General features: G+C 35.9%; 1 protein-coding gene across 7 annotated transcripts in view; it reads right to left on the bottom strand.

Annotated features, from left to right (window-relative positions):
- Positions 1–289: 289 nt before the first annotated feature.
- The window catches only part of LOC114354729 (solute carrier family 41 member 1-like), an 87,143-nt gene continuing 69,712 nt past the window's right edge, over positions 290–17,720 (bottom strand). For all 7 annotated transcript variants that reach the window (XM_028307268.1, XM_028307273.1, XM_028307269.1 and 4 more), the window contains 7 exons: positions 8,258–8,370; positions 7,355–7,499; positions 6,495–6,641; positions 3,160–3,307; positions 2,722–2,927; positions 2,324–2,472; positions 290–1,999 (listed from right to left, as the gene is read on the bottom strand). In XM_028307268.1, coding sequence (XP_028163069.1) covers positions 1,814–1,999; positions 2,324–2,472; positions 2,722–2,927; positions 3,160–3,307; positions 6,495–6,641; positions 7,355–7,499; positions 8,258–8,370 — 1,094 coding nt within the window. In that variant the 3' untranslated portion in view covers positions 290–1,813. The remainder of the gene's footprint in view (positions 2,000–2,323; positions 2,473–2,721; positions 2,928–3,159; positions 3,308–6,494; positions 6,642–7,354; positions 7,500–8,257; positions 8,371–17,720) is intronic.

The following is a 17,720-nucleotide window of genomic DNA, read 5'->3' as shown; positions in this document are numbered from 1 at the left end:
AGATGGTGCAACCCAGCCTTAGGTTTTTCAGATAAGGTTCAAATTTAAATTTATTTTTATGGTAGGTGCCTGTCGAATTATGGAATGAAAATTAAAAGGAGAATTTTCAGTTTTCCTTTTCAGGTAAAATGACCAGGAATAAAGAAAAGTTAAGGACTGGTCTCTAACCGATTCTTTTACATCTGTGTTGTACAGACTTCAATTGATTTCGTCTATTTTGTATTTGAAATACTTTTCTAACAGCAAAAATATAATTTCCATAGAGGTAGATGAAAATGATAGGTCCAAATTTGAAGAATTTTATTTTATTGATTTCATTTTTTATACTGAGATCTCATCACACACTCACAATATATTTTCCTTAATAATAATATTCACTCATAAAATGCTCTCTTAAACTAGAAGATTAATCATTACTATAATAAATTACATAATTTAGGCCTCGTACCTTATCTACGTAATTGCTTTATTGTACTCTTTTTCTAAACTATACTACGTCTATAGGTAACTTTATTGGCTCCTGAATTGTAAAATGAACGAATAAAAAGTTCGTTAAAATGATTTCAATCTCATAATTTTGAGTCTAAAGTAAACAAATAAAAAAAAACAATAGAATAAAACTAAAAACCTAGTTTTATTCTAAGTCAGTAAGTATTAAATTCAGAAACCATATAGTACAGCTATAATATACTGCTATATCACATTAGCAAACGGCACAGGTATAGCGGTTACATGCTAATATTACGCAAAAACTATTTACACTCAACGATATCTACAATTTACTAGGATAATTGCAATTTACACTTCGAATATGCTAACTACTCATAGACAAAATCTACCGAAAAATATGACAATTTGAATTGATCCTAATCGTTAAGTTTTCGAAGTTTAGTTAAAATAAACACATAATAAAATAATATAACATGCTTTAAAAAGGGCTTAACATAAAAAGTTATAGAAAGAATAGAAATAAAGATTTAAAAGTTGGAAAAACATCATAGTCGATAAATAGATAGCATCGTCGAATAAAATATCACGCCCCACTTAATTTGTCATTAATATTCAAAATATCCCACAACGGTTAATTTATTGTCCTCCTCGAAAAACATGGTGTCAAGTTTTAAAACATAGTAATTGCAATAAATCACATTTTTGGGTACATATCACAGACGGAGCTACTCTCATTCTTAGAATACAAAAGGTCAGAGCGAGAGAGCGAGATACCACTAAGCACAATGCTCTTCTTCAAAACATGGAAGAATAACAACTAGGATGATAATTGAGTTGTGCACTATACAATAACATGTCATCCATGTAAACACATTGGCACCATAAACACTAATACTTTCTATTTCATTATTTTTCAATACTGCTCAAGGTTAAAATTCCATAAGGTACGTATTTCTTAATAAAAATGTAAACTTTTATCTCAAATAAAAGGCTAATAAACACCTACAACCAAGTAAAGCTAATTTGGTGAAATACGTTACATGCATCTAAAAAGAAATATAATTTACTGTATTAACAGAAACATCGCAACAATAAAAAATTTGGCAGACAATAACTGTCGTTGATATGGCAACCATTGTATCAACGTTCAAGTCTAAGTATTGACGAGAATATTTTCAAAATTCTCGAGTTATATGAATTTACGTAACCAAAGATTTACTGCCATATCAACGTTTTTAATGATTTGTGCAATTCTACGAGTGCAGACAACGTTGACACCAATTTGCATCTTCCAACTCCATCCTTTAGAAAAGAATCACAAGAAAATAATAACATCCAGCGTAGGATAAAACTTTGGAACAGCTCACAGGACGTTGTTACCGTATTCCATTCCGAACATGGACAGGACGACGAAGGCAAGACCTAAGAAGACTGATCCTAGCAGGTCACCTAAGGCAGTGAGGTAAGGGATAGCTGCATTGTCAGGGTCCTTCTTTTTCTGCCACATCAGATGGATGAGCATGTATGCCAGGTATAAGAGCACCATAACCTGAAAATAACAGGAAATATCTTTAATACCTAGTAGCTACATTTTAATTTAATGATTCATAAAATATTTATCTTTTAATTATACTGATAATTTCAAAGTAAAGGTTTAGAAAGATTAGATCTATATATATAAAAATGAAACCCGTTTCGCGTTGTCACGGCATCACGTGTGAACGGCTGAACCGATTTCGATAATTCTTTTTTTTTAATGTTTGTGGAAGTCCAAGGATGGTTCTTACGGAAAAAAATATTAAGAAAATCTCTACGCTAAGGCGGTACGAAGTTCGCCGGGTCAGCTAGTATTCAATAAAATTTTGTATCTTACCTGTAACATAGAGCACATGAGGTAGGTAACACCGAACGCCACTTGAATGGTCACCACTCCTTGGTAGACGAAGTCGGCTACTGTCATGAAGATGATCTGACCGAACAGGGCCAGGATGATCAACATGCGAGCCACTTTAGCAGCCTTGGCTGAAAAATAAGAAGAATTATATTTTAATATTAGTTATAGAAAAAAATGGCTTTTAGAATAGAGGTATGCAAATAAAATCCCCTAGGAAAGTTATCACGANTTATCACGTTTTAGTTTCTTTTAATCTTTAGCAATTCTAAGAGCTTTTTAATGTCGTATCACTTATCTCATAAGACTGTCTCATTATCAGTATTTTTTATTTATATCTGTAATCAACTAAATAGCATAAACTTTAAGTCGGTACTTACTTCCGAAGAACAGCGTCTTCCACGGCCACTCCAAGATCCTGGTGCCTTCAGGCAGCTGTCCAGGAATGGCGGTCTGATGCAAGTGCGTGGCGAGTCTCGAGGACTGGACGCAGACCAGGTTGCCTCCGATGCCGTTGACGATGGGCTGGAAGACTTCGTACCCTCGGTACCTATCCACGGCCTGGTCGAGTACGATACCTCCGATACTGAGGAAAACAGAGTAATTCATAAGTTATTTATAAAGCCTCAAGTTGACACACAAACAATTTCGATGCCGTTAAAAACACATTATCTGGTGTTAAGCTAATGGTTTTGACACTTAACACTAATTAACAAATACTTAGTGTAAAATAATTCTGCTTTTATTTGGATCTAAGATCAGTATTCTATTTCCTGATATGCTAAAGGTAAAAGATTAAATTAAAAGTAATGACATACCCGCTTATGAAGAGAGCTGATATGACAGGAGTCCATCCAGTGGTGAGGACTTTCTTGGTGTATTTGTTCTTCCATACCACGAACACCCAGAGAGGCAGGAGGCAGTAGTATACGCACATGAGCGTGATAGGCTGCCATAGAGAGACCTCTGCGGAAGAAAATAAAATAGTGTCAAATATAAACGGTAAACTTTGTGACGGTGTTATACCTACTAAAAGTATAAACATAGCTTATGTTACTTGCATTGTTTACAGGCTTTCTTAAAACAAAGACATAGAAAGGTATAGTCACATTGCTCACTGATTGGTAGACTAGATATAAAAACGCACGTTATAAAGCAATACCTATTGTCTAATACATTTTGCAAATCATGCACTACTAATTTTGATGATTACTGATTAAAAGATAAAGTTCTAAAAACGATAGGTGGAATCCTATAAATAAGTATTGCTTGTCATCATGAAGAATAAACAAGATCGGCGTGAGATAAAGATTAAGGGAAATCCTAAGGAAAATCAACGTCAGGTCAATTACTGTGAGCTATGGTACTCAAATCATGGCTTTGTACCCCATTTGAAATATAATAATTTCAGCTCAATTTAAATAAAATAATATTTTTATTCTCCATTGTTCCATCTTATCATATACACAATACTTCTAATTTCATTAATCACTGAATTAATTTTGACTTCTATGATAAATGTATTATTATTACAATTAAATACGTCAATGCCTAGTAATCATGATAAATGCCATTGACGTAGGTTTCCGATTAGATTTACAGTATCTCAAAATCTCAGTGATATCTAAATTCTTGAATGAAACGAGATAAAATTACCACTAAATGAAAATCAAAGTATAGCTATTGATATCTACTGCCTAAATAGAAATTTAAATAATAAGATGTTGAATATAATCGACCAGAGGCTGAAACTGACCAGAGAAACTGTGGGTAATTTTGAAAATCGCTAAGTTCCCTTAGGTCGCAGAACTGACGGCCGATGGAGCAGCAGGGTGTGGAGTGGAGGTCACATACCGGAAAACGCCACGTAGGACGTCCACAAGGTGGACCGACGACCTCATAAAAGTAGCAGAAAGGCGCTTGAAGCAGGCCGCCCCATTGTGGAAATCATTGGGTTAGGCCTATGTTCAGCAGCGGACGTCCAATGGCTAAAATGATGATGATGATAATGAAGTGCCTTTGGTTCTGTTGCATCGCATGCACAAAGGGTTCGTGAAGCTAAGAACTACTAAGTATCTAACTTTATTGTAAAGTAAGGCACATAACTTTAATGGGTTATTTCTGATTTGTCATAGAGTCAGCTAGTTACAAGACAAAGAACAGCATGTGGAAATTGCCACACTTCATAATTATCATTGTCTAGTGACAATTAATGCTTACTTAAATGCGCTTTTATCGAATTTATTTTCAGTGTGATGTTAATCACAAAAGTGTGACGAACTGACAATAACTTTTTTGATGCACGTGTACACATGTAAGATAGGTATGATAACAATCATCATATTATTAATTTATTAACCATTGTTTTCGCACATGAAACTGATTTTTTTCTTAGATTTAACACGTGTCATTTGATTCATACTTCCATCACTTGCTAAGCCTCTGATTGCCTATTGGAATTAACTTGATAACTTTGATTATTCTAGTCTCGGATAGAGGTATCTGGCAGATAACTGATGAAAACTTTATCTAAATTCGCTCAGGATTGATTTGTAAAATAAATCTTAAATTGGACTAGTAATTACTATTTGACTAAGCGTATACAAGATTATTATTTCATTGAATAGGCTTAGATTAGTTCTATTAGTAAATTATATAATTTAATTGATATTTAGTTATCGGATTTTTAAATGATATAGTTATTCTACACGTGTTTTACCACTTACACATGGCAAAATAAATTATTATTAGTAAGAACAAAACATCTTTCGATAGTTAATCTTGTTATCAGGATCTATATTAATTAAAACTCTTGATAAATTATAAATTATCTTGATAAGCTAAGTTGTTTGTGTGTGGATTAACATTTTGTCTGAATTTGTTCCAAACCGAAACGAAGTGTCTCGAAAATACCTAAATTGTACCGTTCCTGTTTCTCTATTTGTGATTATGCGGGATGCACTCAAGAGTATTTATTTATCTATAATATCTAATAATGGAATCACACGTATAATTCTTAAGGGTCACGTATTGATGATACCAATCAAGACTGCACAGAATCCATTCTAAGATACAAATCTACTATCTTCATCTCACACCTGACTCTAGATGAATGCAACCAATGTCATGTAAAATGTATGATTCTGAAGGGTCACGTATTGATGATACAAATCAAGACTGCACAGAATCCATTCTAAGATACAAATCTACCATCTTCATCTCACACCTGAATGCAACCAATGTCATGTAAAATGTGTCAATTACTATCTACAACATATTTTAAGAGGTTTCTGATAACCACTCACCAGATTTGTCTCCATTATCGGGCTCTTGACAGATAGACAGAAAAAATTGCATCAGACATCACGATTGGGACAGATAAATTGACAGTTTTCGTTTATCGTCTCTAGGATACAAGATTTTTGTAACTCCGTGTAGTCACGTCTAGAGATTTGAATCTAATAACTAACAATGTACTATAACATCTAAAACGCCGACAGATTTATTCATGTAGATCAGTTACCTATAGTTTTATTACCTAAACTCTTTCAATGCTTTAAGGACCATCAAGAGAGAAGTTGCAATAAGCAAAAGCCATAAAGGTCCTAAATTTATGGTTCACGATAATCGATTTCATCAATTTTATGTATCATCATTAGGCCATAGTGGTCTAAACTACAGGAGCACTTTACACACCCCAAGCTGGCTAAGCTTGTAAGAAGCCTATGCCCGGTAACACATAACAGGAATTTTGTTTTCATAGGGGTCACATAAAAATTAGGGATTGATGGCGAAAACGAGCACTAATCTTGTTATTTCTCTCCCTTAGTCGCCTACGCATCCACAGAAAGAGTGGGGGAAGTCCTATTTTACTCTACTGGAACCTACCCTTTAGTTCCAGTACAACAAACTCAGTAAGATATGGGACTATTCCTTTTCACATTCCCACCGCTGCAACTCATGTGTAGCCATCTGCAGCTTGACAGCCAATAAAAACCCAACCAGTGAAGGCCAAGTTTGTGCCGGAGGAAAGTTAAACTGCTATTGGACCCGCAACGAAATTAATCAGAAGAACATAAGAGGAGTTCGAAGTTAAAGTTACCGGTGTCCCGGGGAAAGTTAAATCCAGTAAGATATACTAGTCAATACTCACGTATTTGCTCGTACATGTACTGGGCTGTCACAGCGAGTACGGAGTTGCTGACGATGTCTCCGATGGAAGCCGCTAGAGGCGTCGCCACGTTGTCAGGGTTCACCTTGAACTTGTGAGAGCCGTAGATCACCATCACCATCACGAAGTCTGGAAGAGAGATAGAAGATATTCTAGTCATCATCATCAACGTTTTTGTAGACAGCATTATCATCATCAACTCATTTAGCCTCTATTGCAAGAGTACGCTCTCTTGGCAAATGGAAGATTTGACCTACACGCACGATCGTTACTGTGCACGTTACGCTAGAAACTGGCAATTTTGTTAAGCAATCAAAATCTAGAGAATCTAAATTAATCTGTCATTTTACAAACTTATTTATTGGTACCAAAGATTTAAAAGATTCAAACGTCTTCAAATTCGTACTTACTTCAATTTGCCATCAAAGATAGTATTAAGTAGGCTACTCAATGAGGGTTTTCGCGTATGAAAGATCCGCTAGATGGCGGGACGTGGATGTGGGGTCTGACTGCTGCGTGATTGGTGGATTTTGACATATCTGTCAATGTCATGTCAAAAATAACCAATCATGCAGCATTTGGACCTCGCGTCTACGTATTGCCATCTGGTGGATTTTTCATACGCGTAAACTCTCATTCACTAGATACTGTTAGTGCGGATTTTATCCACTTAATTATTGGTTTTGTCCTATTCTGTGTAATTACAAGTTAGCTCAAAATAAGCACGAGGCTGTGCTACTTAGCTTCAAGAATAAAACAAAAATTGGAAGAGAGGTAGAAGATGTTCTAGTCAAGTCAAAAATAACACAAATAATCAACATTTTGATCATTCCAATACTTACCAAGCACAAAGCAGGTGGTGGTGGCAGTAAAGATGGCGGACGCCGTGATGAGCAGTACGTACGGCCCGTGGATGCCCCGCTCCGTGATGGAGTTGACCACTATCGCGAAGACCGACACCACGGATGACGCTACTATCGCTTGCACCTGGTGAAGTAAAATATGAGGTGAGATAGAGGCCAAGAGTTTCCTCGTTGTGGATAAAAAAAGGATTGTCTGCGTTAGGAAAACATATTCCAAAAGTTTGGTAAATGGGGCTTTTCTAGCTCTCGTTCCCACCGCTGCAACTCCTGTGTAGCTAAGATCTACAGCTTGATCGACAATAAAACCAAATCCATAGTGGAATCCAGGAGACATTTCAAGATTAAGGGCTACCTTTTTATGATTCAAATCTTGGTCTAAATTGAATAAAAGCCCCTTCATCATCATCATTTCAGCCACATGACGTCCACTGCTGAACATAGGCCTCCCTCAAACAAATTAACAATAATGCCCCTTGTGACAAGCAAAATATGCTTATGTTACAAGTGCGTTCACCACAACAGTCGAGCGGCAGTGGGGTTCGAACCCGCGTTTCTTAGGATCTCAAGACTTTAGACATTACTCCGATCCTTTCGCCTTTTTTGCATTTTGTCGCATTTGATTCTGGTACATTAGAGAGGGTGACCTGATAATAATGAATCAAATGACAACTTAAGAGGCTCAACTGGTATTACTGATGCTTACCCGGACCACGGACTATTCCCACCTCTCGTTCCCACCGCTGCAACTCCTGTGTAGCCAGGATCTACAGCTTGACCGAAAATAAAAACCCAACCAGTGAAGATCAAGTGTGTCCCGGGGGAAAGTTAAACTATCATTGGACCCGCAACGAAATTATCAGAAGAACATTGTGTACTTCTCACCTGGACCAGTGATATGTTCCCGATGACCATGGACATGACTTCCCTGGTTGATTCCATGTTGCCCAGGTTGGCTTGCGTCGACAGCCGAGACGCGAGACACATGTCAAGATTACCTGGGGAAGGAGCAGACCTTTAATAAACAAGTTATAAGAAACATAAAGATGGATTTCTTAAACTATTCAGGTACCCTACAAAAAGTCTGTCATTAAAAAGGTTATCGCATATTGAATTAATATTACTCTCTAAAACAAATATCATCGGATATTATCGGATTTGCCCTGTTAGCCATAATAATTATGGAAACCAAGGAATAAACCCACTTATGGACTTATTTGTTTTGAGTGGGAATTGAAAATAACGTAGTAGGGTAGAGTTCATAACCATTGAGCAATGATATTTCAAAATCTACTACTTTTTACCCGACTGCGCGAGAAAGAGGTTTATTTATGTTATATTTATAGTACCCATAGTACAAGCTTTGCTTAGTTTGGGACTTGAAGCGTAGTGTAAAAATAATGTCCAAGGATATTATTTATTTATTTAGAAAACCATTTATGAAAATCAAGTCAGCACGAAAGTCGGGTTACCTAACTGAATATGTAAATACATAGAACCCCATTTTGGTAATTAAATAACATAAGTCAGACCATAAAACTGTCTGGGCCATTTAACGCCTGAATTACACTATTCAGCAAATCGTCCAATCTTTTTATTATGTTATTATAAACACTGGCGGCTATCTGAGACAAAAGCCATAAAGAGAGCAAGTTTAAGGTCAGATTTGCCATCTAAAGCTTATCACAATTAAATATAAACAAACTTGAAACTATTAGGTTACAGTCAATGAAAGCCGAGACCTACCACAGAGGTGCCAGTTAAATTTTTGTTTAACCTACGATTTTTATCTAAGGCCCATCTTACAAGGACAGCTCGAGCAGTTATAGATTGTTTCATGCACGAAGACGCGCCCCACCAATTTTTGGCCGAGGGAAGCGCGGCGGGGAGTTTGATCCGAGCAATCCGAGCGTCATTATTGTAGTGTGCATGGATAATTTAGCGTGTACCGATAACACTCAAACATTAGCGGAAGAAAGAATGGTGGGGCGCGTCTTCGTGGATGAAACGATACATAACTATAGTGATCAACATACGCGGACCGCTGTTACAGTCATAGTCACAATGAAAATTCACCGTGTTGACAACTGCCTGAAGCAGTCACTGCTGCTCAAGCTGTTCAGTATGTATGTAGAATACTACTAATAAACTAAACTAACTAACTAACTAAACTAACTGTATAGCAAATAAACTACAGTTAGTTTGCTATACAGTCTCAGCTTGAAGATGTCGATACTAGCTGCTTCAAGCTGTCCGTAAATGGCGGGCCTTAGAGCCCGCATGTATATGCGGGGACTCTAAGGCCCGCCATTTACGGACAGCTACGGACAGCAACATTCATTAAAAAAATATTGAGTCTGTATAGACTCAATATTTTTTTAATGAATAAATTTTTATGGGCCGATAATTTGGCCAGCTTCTTTTTTAGAGGAATCGACCGATACCAAATCGGTGTAACGTGCTTACTTTCATACTTGTTCATACTGATACTAAATATGTAATAGGCGGGTATTCTTAGTTTATTATGGCGTAAAGTAAGGACCCAAGGCTATCTACTATACGGGGAAGACCACTTCTAAATAGCTTTATGGTAATTTTATATCTTCACACTATAATAATGTTGAACTAAAGACTGCCATTATTTATTGCGTGGTTAAAGTTTATGTAGGTATTATTATATAAGAGACAAAGGTTTTCATTTATGACAATGTACCTACATATTAATCTGAAACGTACTCAGAATCGATTGGGAATCACAATTATAGGGAATCCCCCGTCTCTCCCATTTAGTAACACTTGAGTATAAGTACCGATTCATTTACTTTGTAGCAAGCAAACAATCGATTGTATGAGGAAATCCCACACACAGCGCATCAGTAAAAGGAAGGCAATACTTTGTATAAAAAACCGCTAATCGCTCACAAGAGTTTGAAGGGGCTTATTACGCCCGTATTTACAAACGATGCTTGCTTAAGTGAAGCAGCAAATCGGCCTCACAGCGTTGAATAGATCTCTGTGATTGGTTCATGTGTCATCCTGTGCGTCCACGCTCACTGTGAGACCTCATAGTAATGTTTGTGAATACGGGCGTAAGACGTTGGCACACTTTGTGTATGGAACCCTAAAAACTGGGTTTGTGACTGACATGCGATATGTGCATGTCAGTTATGACTTTATTTCATTTTATTGCTCTATTTTTTGCCTTAATAACGACGCAGATTGCGCTGGATTACCCAAATTCGTCAGGTTATAATAATAATAAAAATTTAAAACGTGTCTGTAGTATTAACTTTAGTGCTTATGATGTGCCATAAACTACGTTTAGACAAATGCTGAAAGTGAAAATCGTCTACCTGACAATCGCACTGGAACAAATATTAGAGCTATTTCAATAGATAGGTATGTGTAGGTAAGTAGCACTAGTATAGGAGTGCACAGTAAGATTAATATGATACAATTTTTAACCATCATCGTCATAATTATTAAGTCTACATATACTGCATAAGCACGATTCTCACTAATTTACCAGAGTTTAGGTTCAGGTTTTAAACCTTTGTTTGTCACCTCTCATCCGCTTTGCAATGGAGGGAAGTCGAACCTTAATTTCGAACTCCTCCTATGTTCTTCTGATTAATTTCGTTGCGGGTCTAATGACAGTTTAACTTTCCCCCGGGACAAACTTGACCTTCATTGGTTGGGTTTTTGTGGCGGTCAAGCTGTAGATCCTGGCTACACAGGAGTTGCAGTGGTGGGAACGAGAGGTGGGAATAGTCCCGTAATTTACCAGAGGCAAATGGAGGATTTGGACTACACTCACCATGGCCAGACGGGTTGGTGAGGCCTAATGTTAGAATACGAATATATACAGGATGTTAGGTAAATGGGTATATGAGCCGACACTAGCCCATGTTAACATGGTCATATAAATGGTATGGTGCAGTCAGAAAATTGATATCTTCATTTTAATTATTTTAATTTCCATACAAATCGGATTTTATAAAATTTATTTTGTATGAAAATTAAAAAAATTAAAATGATGATATCAAATTTCTGACTTCACCATACCATTTATATGACCATGTTAACATGGGCTAGTGTCGGCTCATATACCCATTTACCTAACACCCTGTATATTTCCCAGTTGCCTTTTCAGAGAAGAGTGGGAGTGGTCTACCTAACAACTACACACAAAAAGTTTTAATAGGAAAAAATATTTATATTGTCCATAAAGATTATATTCTTCCGCTAGGTATCGTAACTTTATGATATTGTCTGTAAAGTGTGATACGAAGAACTGTCGGATTCTCCATCAGAAATTTTGGATCATCATCATCATTTCAGCCACAGGACGTCCACTGCTGAACATAGGCCTCCCCCAATGTGTTGCACATCGCCCGGTTGGTAGCGGCCTGTATCCAGCACCTTCCTGCTACCTTTATGATGTCGCGTTATGTGTTGTTAGTGTCTGATATTGGAAAGATTTTGAAAAGTTTTCAGCTATGNGGCTCATAATACGCTGCTCATAATAGTATTTTTCAAAGTAGTTTTTGCATTCGAAACACTTCATTAAAGTTAAAAATACCGCTCAGTATAAAAAAAGCATTTGCCAAATATTGAAAAAAATGCAGGACCTAACGTTGACACTCAATCAAATATTAGGTCGCTCAAATATTATGAAGCTTCTCATTTTGTATTTTAAGGAACTCAATTTTTTTTTGCAAGTTGCTGTTCTTTTGATTTTTCGTCACTCGCACTCAGTCGCTCACTTAGTAATTCTTTAGCCCACATTAATTATTTTTGACACTTACAACATAAATTTACAGTCACTCGTTTAAATACTACCCATTACCAACTAGGCTTTATTTGGTAAAGACATTTTTGTACTACGAGTATTAAATTAATTTAGCATAATAATATGAACTGAAATTAAAGAGGATCATCATTTTTACTATCATTATAATTCCAGTTCACAGATGAACATAAGTCTCTACTAAACGGCGCTTAACACTGATAATAGTCTTGGTTACTGCTTACACAAAAAAGTGACAGTGTTAATAATCAAACCACTAAAATAGTTTGTTTAATTTACACAACAATTTGTTCCTGATAACCAAAGTTAGTAGTTAGTATATAGTAACCTCCAGTTCGCAAGCCATTTTTTCAGTGAAATCATGCATGATAATATCTTGCATTTTAATCTAGCCTCTTCTAGCTTATTTATTAGGTCGTAGAACTAGCAGGGTACTAAAATTGATTCACGGAAAAGACTTAGACCTTTTTAACCATGAACTACACAATGAGGCATTATGTAAGTAACTTATCTAATATTAGATTGTAGCGTTTGACGTAATATTATGTTTTTTCTATTGATATTGGGGGAGGCCTATGTTCAGCAGTGGACGTCCTATGGCTGAAATGATGATGATGATGATGATTGATATTGCAAATATTTACGGCGAATGAACTCGCATAGGGTTTATATAGCAAAACAATTATTCACCCTTTCACACAAATAATGTCTACCTTGAATAGATTGTGTTTAATCAAAACATGGAAAACTTGCCCACATAATAGTATGTGTGCAATGTGCGTCTGCTTTTATTATACTAAACAACAATACAAATTCATTTGTAATGAATAAATAAAATAAGTATGTTTTAGTAAGTGATTTTTTGAAAATTTGTATGTAATTCCAACCTATCTGCCTTCTAAGTTACCTAACCTCTGTCAATCCAAGATAATTCAAATAACAAAAAAGCTTTTTTACTTTTTAGACGCATAATATTATAAACCTTGCAATCATACTCAAAACTAAGGGCAAATGGATTTATAATGAAATATTACGATGTTATAAAGATACCCACTATCTTTAATGGCTTTAACTATTTCCTTTTTGCATTAATACCTTGTAAAAACATTCAAATCCCATACAAAATAATGTGTTTACCCACAGTTGACACCAAGCATAGCCTCAATTATTCTTCTGTCTGTCTCCCTCTTACGCAAGGAATACTTTCATGAGCAAAAGAGACAGATAGAACCGGAAATGCTGAAATTGTTTTGTTTTTCCCACATCTAATAACCCAAAAACATTTGTAAGAGGTACCACTGAGCAGCCTTGTAATAACTATTGCCTTAATGTATGCGCGTACGCAAATTTTTGTCTTTTAGATGATGGTTACGGTTGAATGAACTGACAAAATATGAAAACATGCAATTTGAAAGAGAGAAAGNGTGGCGGTCAAGCTGTAGATCCTGGCTACACAGGAGTTGCAGTGGTGGGAACGAGAGGTGGGAATAGTCCCGTAATTTACCAGAGGCAAATGGAGGATTTGGACTACACTCACCATGGCCAGACGGGTTGGTGAGGCCTAATGTTAGAATACGAATATATACAGGATGTTAGGTAAATGGGTATATGAGCCGACACTAGCCCATGTTAACATGGTCATATAAATGGTATGGTGCAGTCAGAAAATTGATATCTTCATTTTAATTATTTTAATTTCCATACAAATCGGATTTTATAAAATTTATTTTGTATGAAAATTAAAAAAATTAAAATGATGATATCAAATTTCTGACTTCACCATACCATTTATATGACCATGTTAACATGGGCTAGTGTCGGCTCATATACCCATTTACCTAACACCCTGTATATTTCCCAGTTGCCTTTTCAGAGAAGAGTGGGAGTGGTCTACCTAACAACTACACACAAAAAGTTTTAATAGGAAAAAATATTTATATTGTCCATAAAGATTATATTCTTCCGCTAGGTATCGTAACTTTATGATATTGTCTGTAAAGTGTGATACGAAGAACTGTCGGATTCTCCATCAGAAATTTTGGATCATCATCATCATTTCAGCCACAGGACGTCCACTGCTGAACATAGGCCTCCCCCAATGTGTTGCACATCGCCCGGTTGGTAGCGGCCTGTATCCAGCACCTTCCTGCTACCTTTATGATGTCGCGTTATGTGTTGTTAGTGTCTGATATTGGAAAGATTTTGAAAAGTTTTCAGCTATGGGGAAACCTAGGTTTAAAATGAAATGTGTAGTGAGCCTTCGATATAAAATCCATTGTTTTAATACGGTATATCTAAACAGCTGCCAATGTCGTTCTTAAGTTCTTATCACTGTTGTTTGAGACCTTATCAAAACATTGTTCTTTAATTAGTTTACTCAAGTAAATTTTATTATAAGTAATATTGTAATTACGAGGGAAATACAGAAGCGTTTTGAATGTCGAAATAACGGATGGAAATTACCAAGTAGGCTTTATTTGGTAAAGACATTTTTGTACTACGAGTATTAAGTTAATCTAGCATAATAATATAAACTGAAATTAAAGAGGATCATTAATTTTTATTATCATTATAATTCCAGTTTACATATGAACATAAGTCTCTACCAAACAGCGCTACACACTGAAAAATAGTATTGGTTACTGCTTACACAAAAAAGTGACAGTGTTAATAATCAAACCAGGGTTAGATCACTAAAATAATTTGTTTAATTTACACAACAATTTGTCCCTGATAACCAAAGTTAGTAGTTAGTTGTAACCTCCATTTTTTCAGTGAAAGCAGGAGTCATGACAATATCTTGCATTGTAATCTAGCCTCTTTTAGCTTATTTATTAGGTCGTAGAACTAGCAGGGTACTAAAATTAGTTTGACAAGACCTGGTCTTCATGAAGATCGCAGAGATTCACGGAAAATACTTAGAAACCTTTTTAACCATGAACTACACAATGAGGCATTATGTAAGTAACTTATCTAATATTAGATTGTAGCGTTTGACGTAATATTATGTTAGCAGTGGCCTATGTTCAGCAGTGGACGTCCTATGGCTGAAATGATGATGATGATGATTGATATTGCAAATATTTACGGCGAATGAACTCGCATAGGGTTTATATAGCAAAACAATTATTCACCTTTTCACACAAATCAATGTCTACCTTGAATAGATTGTGTTTAATCAAAATATGGAAAACTTGCCCACATAATAGTATGTGTGCAATGTGCGTCTGCTTTTATTATACTAAACAACAATACAAATTCATTTGTAATGAATAAATAAAATAAGTATGTTTTAGTAAGTGATTTTTTGAAAATTTGTATGTAATTCCAACCTATCTGCCTTCTAAGTTACCTAACCTCTGTCAATCCAAGATAATTCAAATAACAAAAAAGCTTTTTTACTTTTTAGACGCATAAATTATTATAAACCTTGCAATCATACTCAAAACTAAGGGAAAATGGATTTATAATGAAATATTACGATGTTATAAAGATACCCACTATCTTTAATGGCTTTAACTATTTCCTTTTTGCATTAATACCTTGTAAAAACATTCAAATCCCATACAAAATAATGTGTTTACCCACAGTTGACACCAAGCATAGCCTCAATTATTCTTCTGTCTGTCTCCCTCTTACGCAAGGAATACTTTCATGAGCAAAAGAGACAGATAGAACCGGAAATGCTGAAATTGTTTTGTTTTTCCCACATCTAATAACCCAAAAACATTTGTAAGAGGTACCACTGAGCAGCCTTGTAATAACTATTGCCTTAATGTATGCGCGTACGCAAATTTTTGTCTTTTAGATGATGGTTACGGTTGAATGAACTGACAAAATATGAAAACATGCAATTTGAAAGAGAGAAAGATTTTTTTTATTTATTCCAAAATCCTTAGACTACAAAATCAATTTAAGTACTTAGGCGGGTTTTAGAATCACGCTTACAGCTCGCTGATCGTCGGCGCTGACAGATCAATATGTATGTAATTGAAAGGAACGTTCCTAAGTGACGCTGATCGCTCGGCGCCGACGCTTCATACATTTCGGCTGTCAGCGCTGATGGTCAGCGTGCGTCAGCGTGACTCTAAAACCAGCCTTACATAGTTTTTTTCAATTTGAACCAAAACGGCAGCCATTCAGCATGTGTTATGCTCTAGGTTAGTGCAAGCAAGAGGGAAGTGTTTGACCTCGCATGGATTATAGAGAAGGTCATGTTGTCTAGGGTTTTCAGGATTTAAACTGCCTTTCATACCCTTAATTGCATTCCGGTGAATGCAAATAAGATAGAAAGATATCAATGAAGGTGGATATAGTAGCGATAGCTAAGGAGATCCACCAAATATTTAAGACTTTAGTAATTCTGATATCTGACTCAAAAAATTAAGACTAGAGCCTTAAAAACTGGCAGTTTAAACATCCTCATTTTGCGTCTGGATAAATTAGAGAGGTTCGAACTCCTGCAGTGGAGAGTGTAAAAGTGCTTTTTTAAAGCCTATTTGCAGAAATAAATGAGTTTTATGAGGTTAGTTTTTTACTAAATGACCTGATGATCAGGGTAATGAAAGTAAGGTGTATTTAATACACCTCTACACCAACGAATTTAACCCTCGTAGTATTGTGGGTACAAAGACAGGAAGCAGTACCTGTCATGACAAGCAATAGGTAGTAGGTAGAGGTAGATGTTGATGATTGATGACAGTAGTGACAGCCCTGTATTAAACGGATTGTTTCAAGTCCGCACATCATTGGGAGTATTATTATGCGATATGTCATTATTTGCACTGACTGAGCGGTTTGTCTCCCGAGGCAACTTGGTTGTATCTAACTGTAAAAACTCCGAAAAAAAAAACAAAGGTATAAAGAAAACTATCTAAACGGCCATTTTTTGTGAAAATGTACCTACTATTAAATTTTAAAGCTCTACTTCGAAAATTCTATATCTATCTTTCTCACTCTCTATGGAATGTTCATAAGAGTAAAAGAGAGTAAAAGTGTCTCGATTCATTATTATATTGAAACCTCGATTTTAAAGCTTTCTAGAGAAAACTGTATTTTTTTGAGTTGATACACTATTCATCTAAGTCAAAATAATAGGTTTACGAGATGCTTTGTATCTCAAAAAGTGCCATGAGTCTCGACATAAATTAAGACTTGAGTCTTGGCCACCGTCGGGAGTGTATGTAGGGCAAATCCTCCATTAGATAAATTGCAAAGGGTCGTGCTCTTACAATGGAGACTAAATTACGACAATATTCGCGTTTCCAATACAATAAAATGTTTATGAGTCTAATTAAGTATATTGTCATACAATGTTTAATAACATGATTCAAGTATGTGTTTACACACATGCCTTCCCTTGCCTCGCTGCGCACGCGCCGCTCAGTCAGTAACTACAGCAATTACACGTGTGCTCCGATGACTCGGGCTTTGAGAAAATGACAGATTCTTATCGAAATATGTGTTTAGCGGACGGAAACTGACTCACAATTTTTTACGCTATGATTGTACCTAGGCTTTTTAGCTACAATTTTTATG

This window comes from Ostrinia furnacalis, unplaced genomic scaffold, assembly GCF_004193835.3.
Source record: "Ostrinia furnacalis isolate ACB-3 unplaced genomic scaffold, ASM419383v2 OfSCF2155, whole genome shotgun sequence".
In the NCBI taxonomy this organism is placed as follows: domain Eukaryota; kingdom Metazoa; phylum Arthropoda; class Insecta; order Lepidoptera; family Crambidae; genus Ostrinia; species Ostrinia furnacalis.
This window is presented reverse-complemented; position numbering and strand designations above follow the sequence as displayed.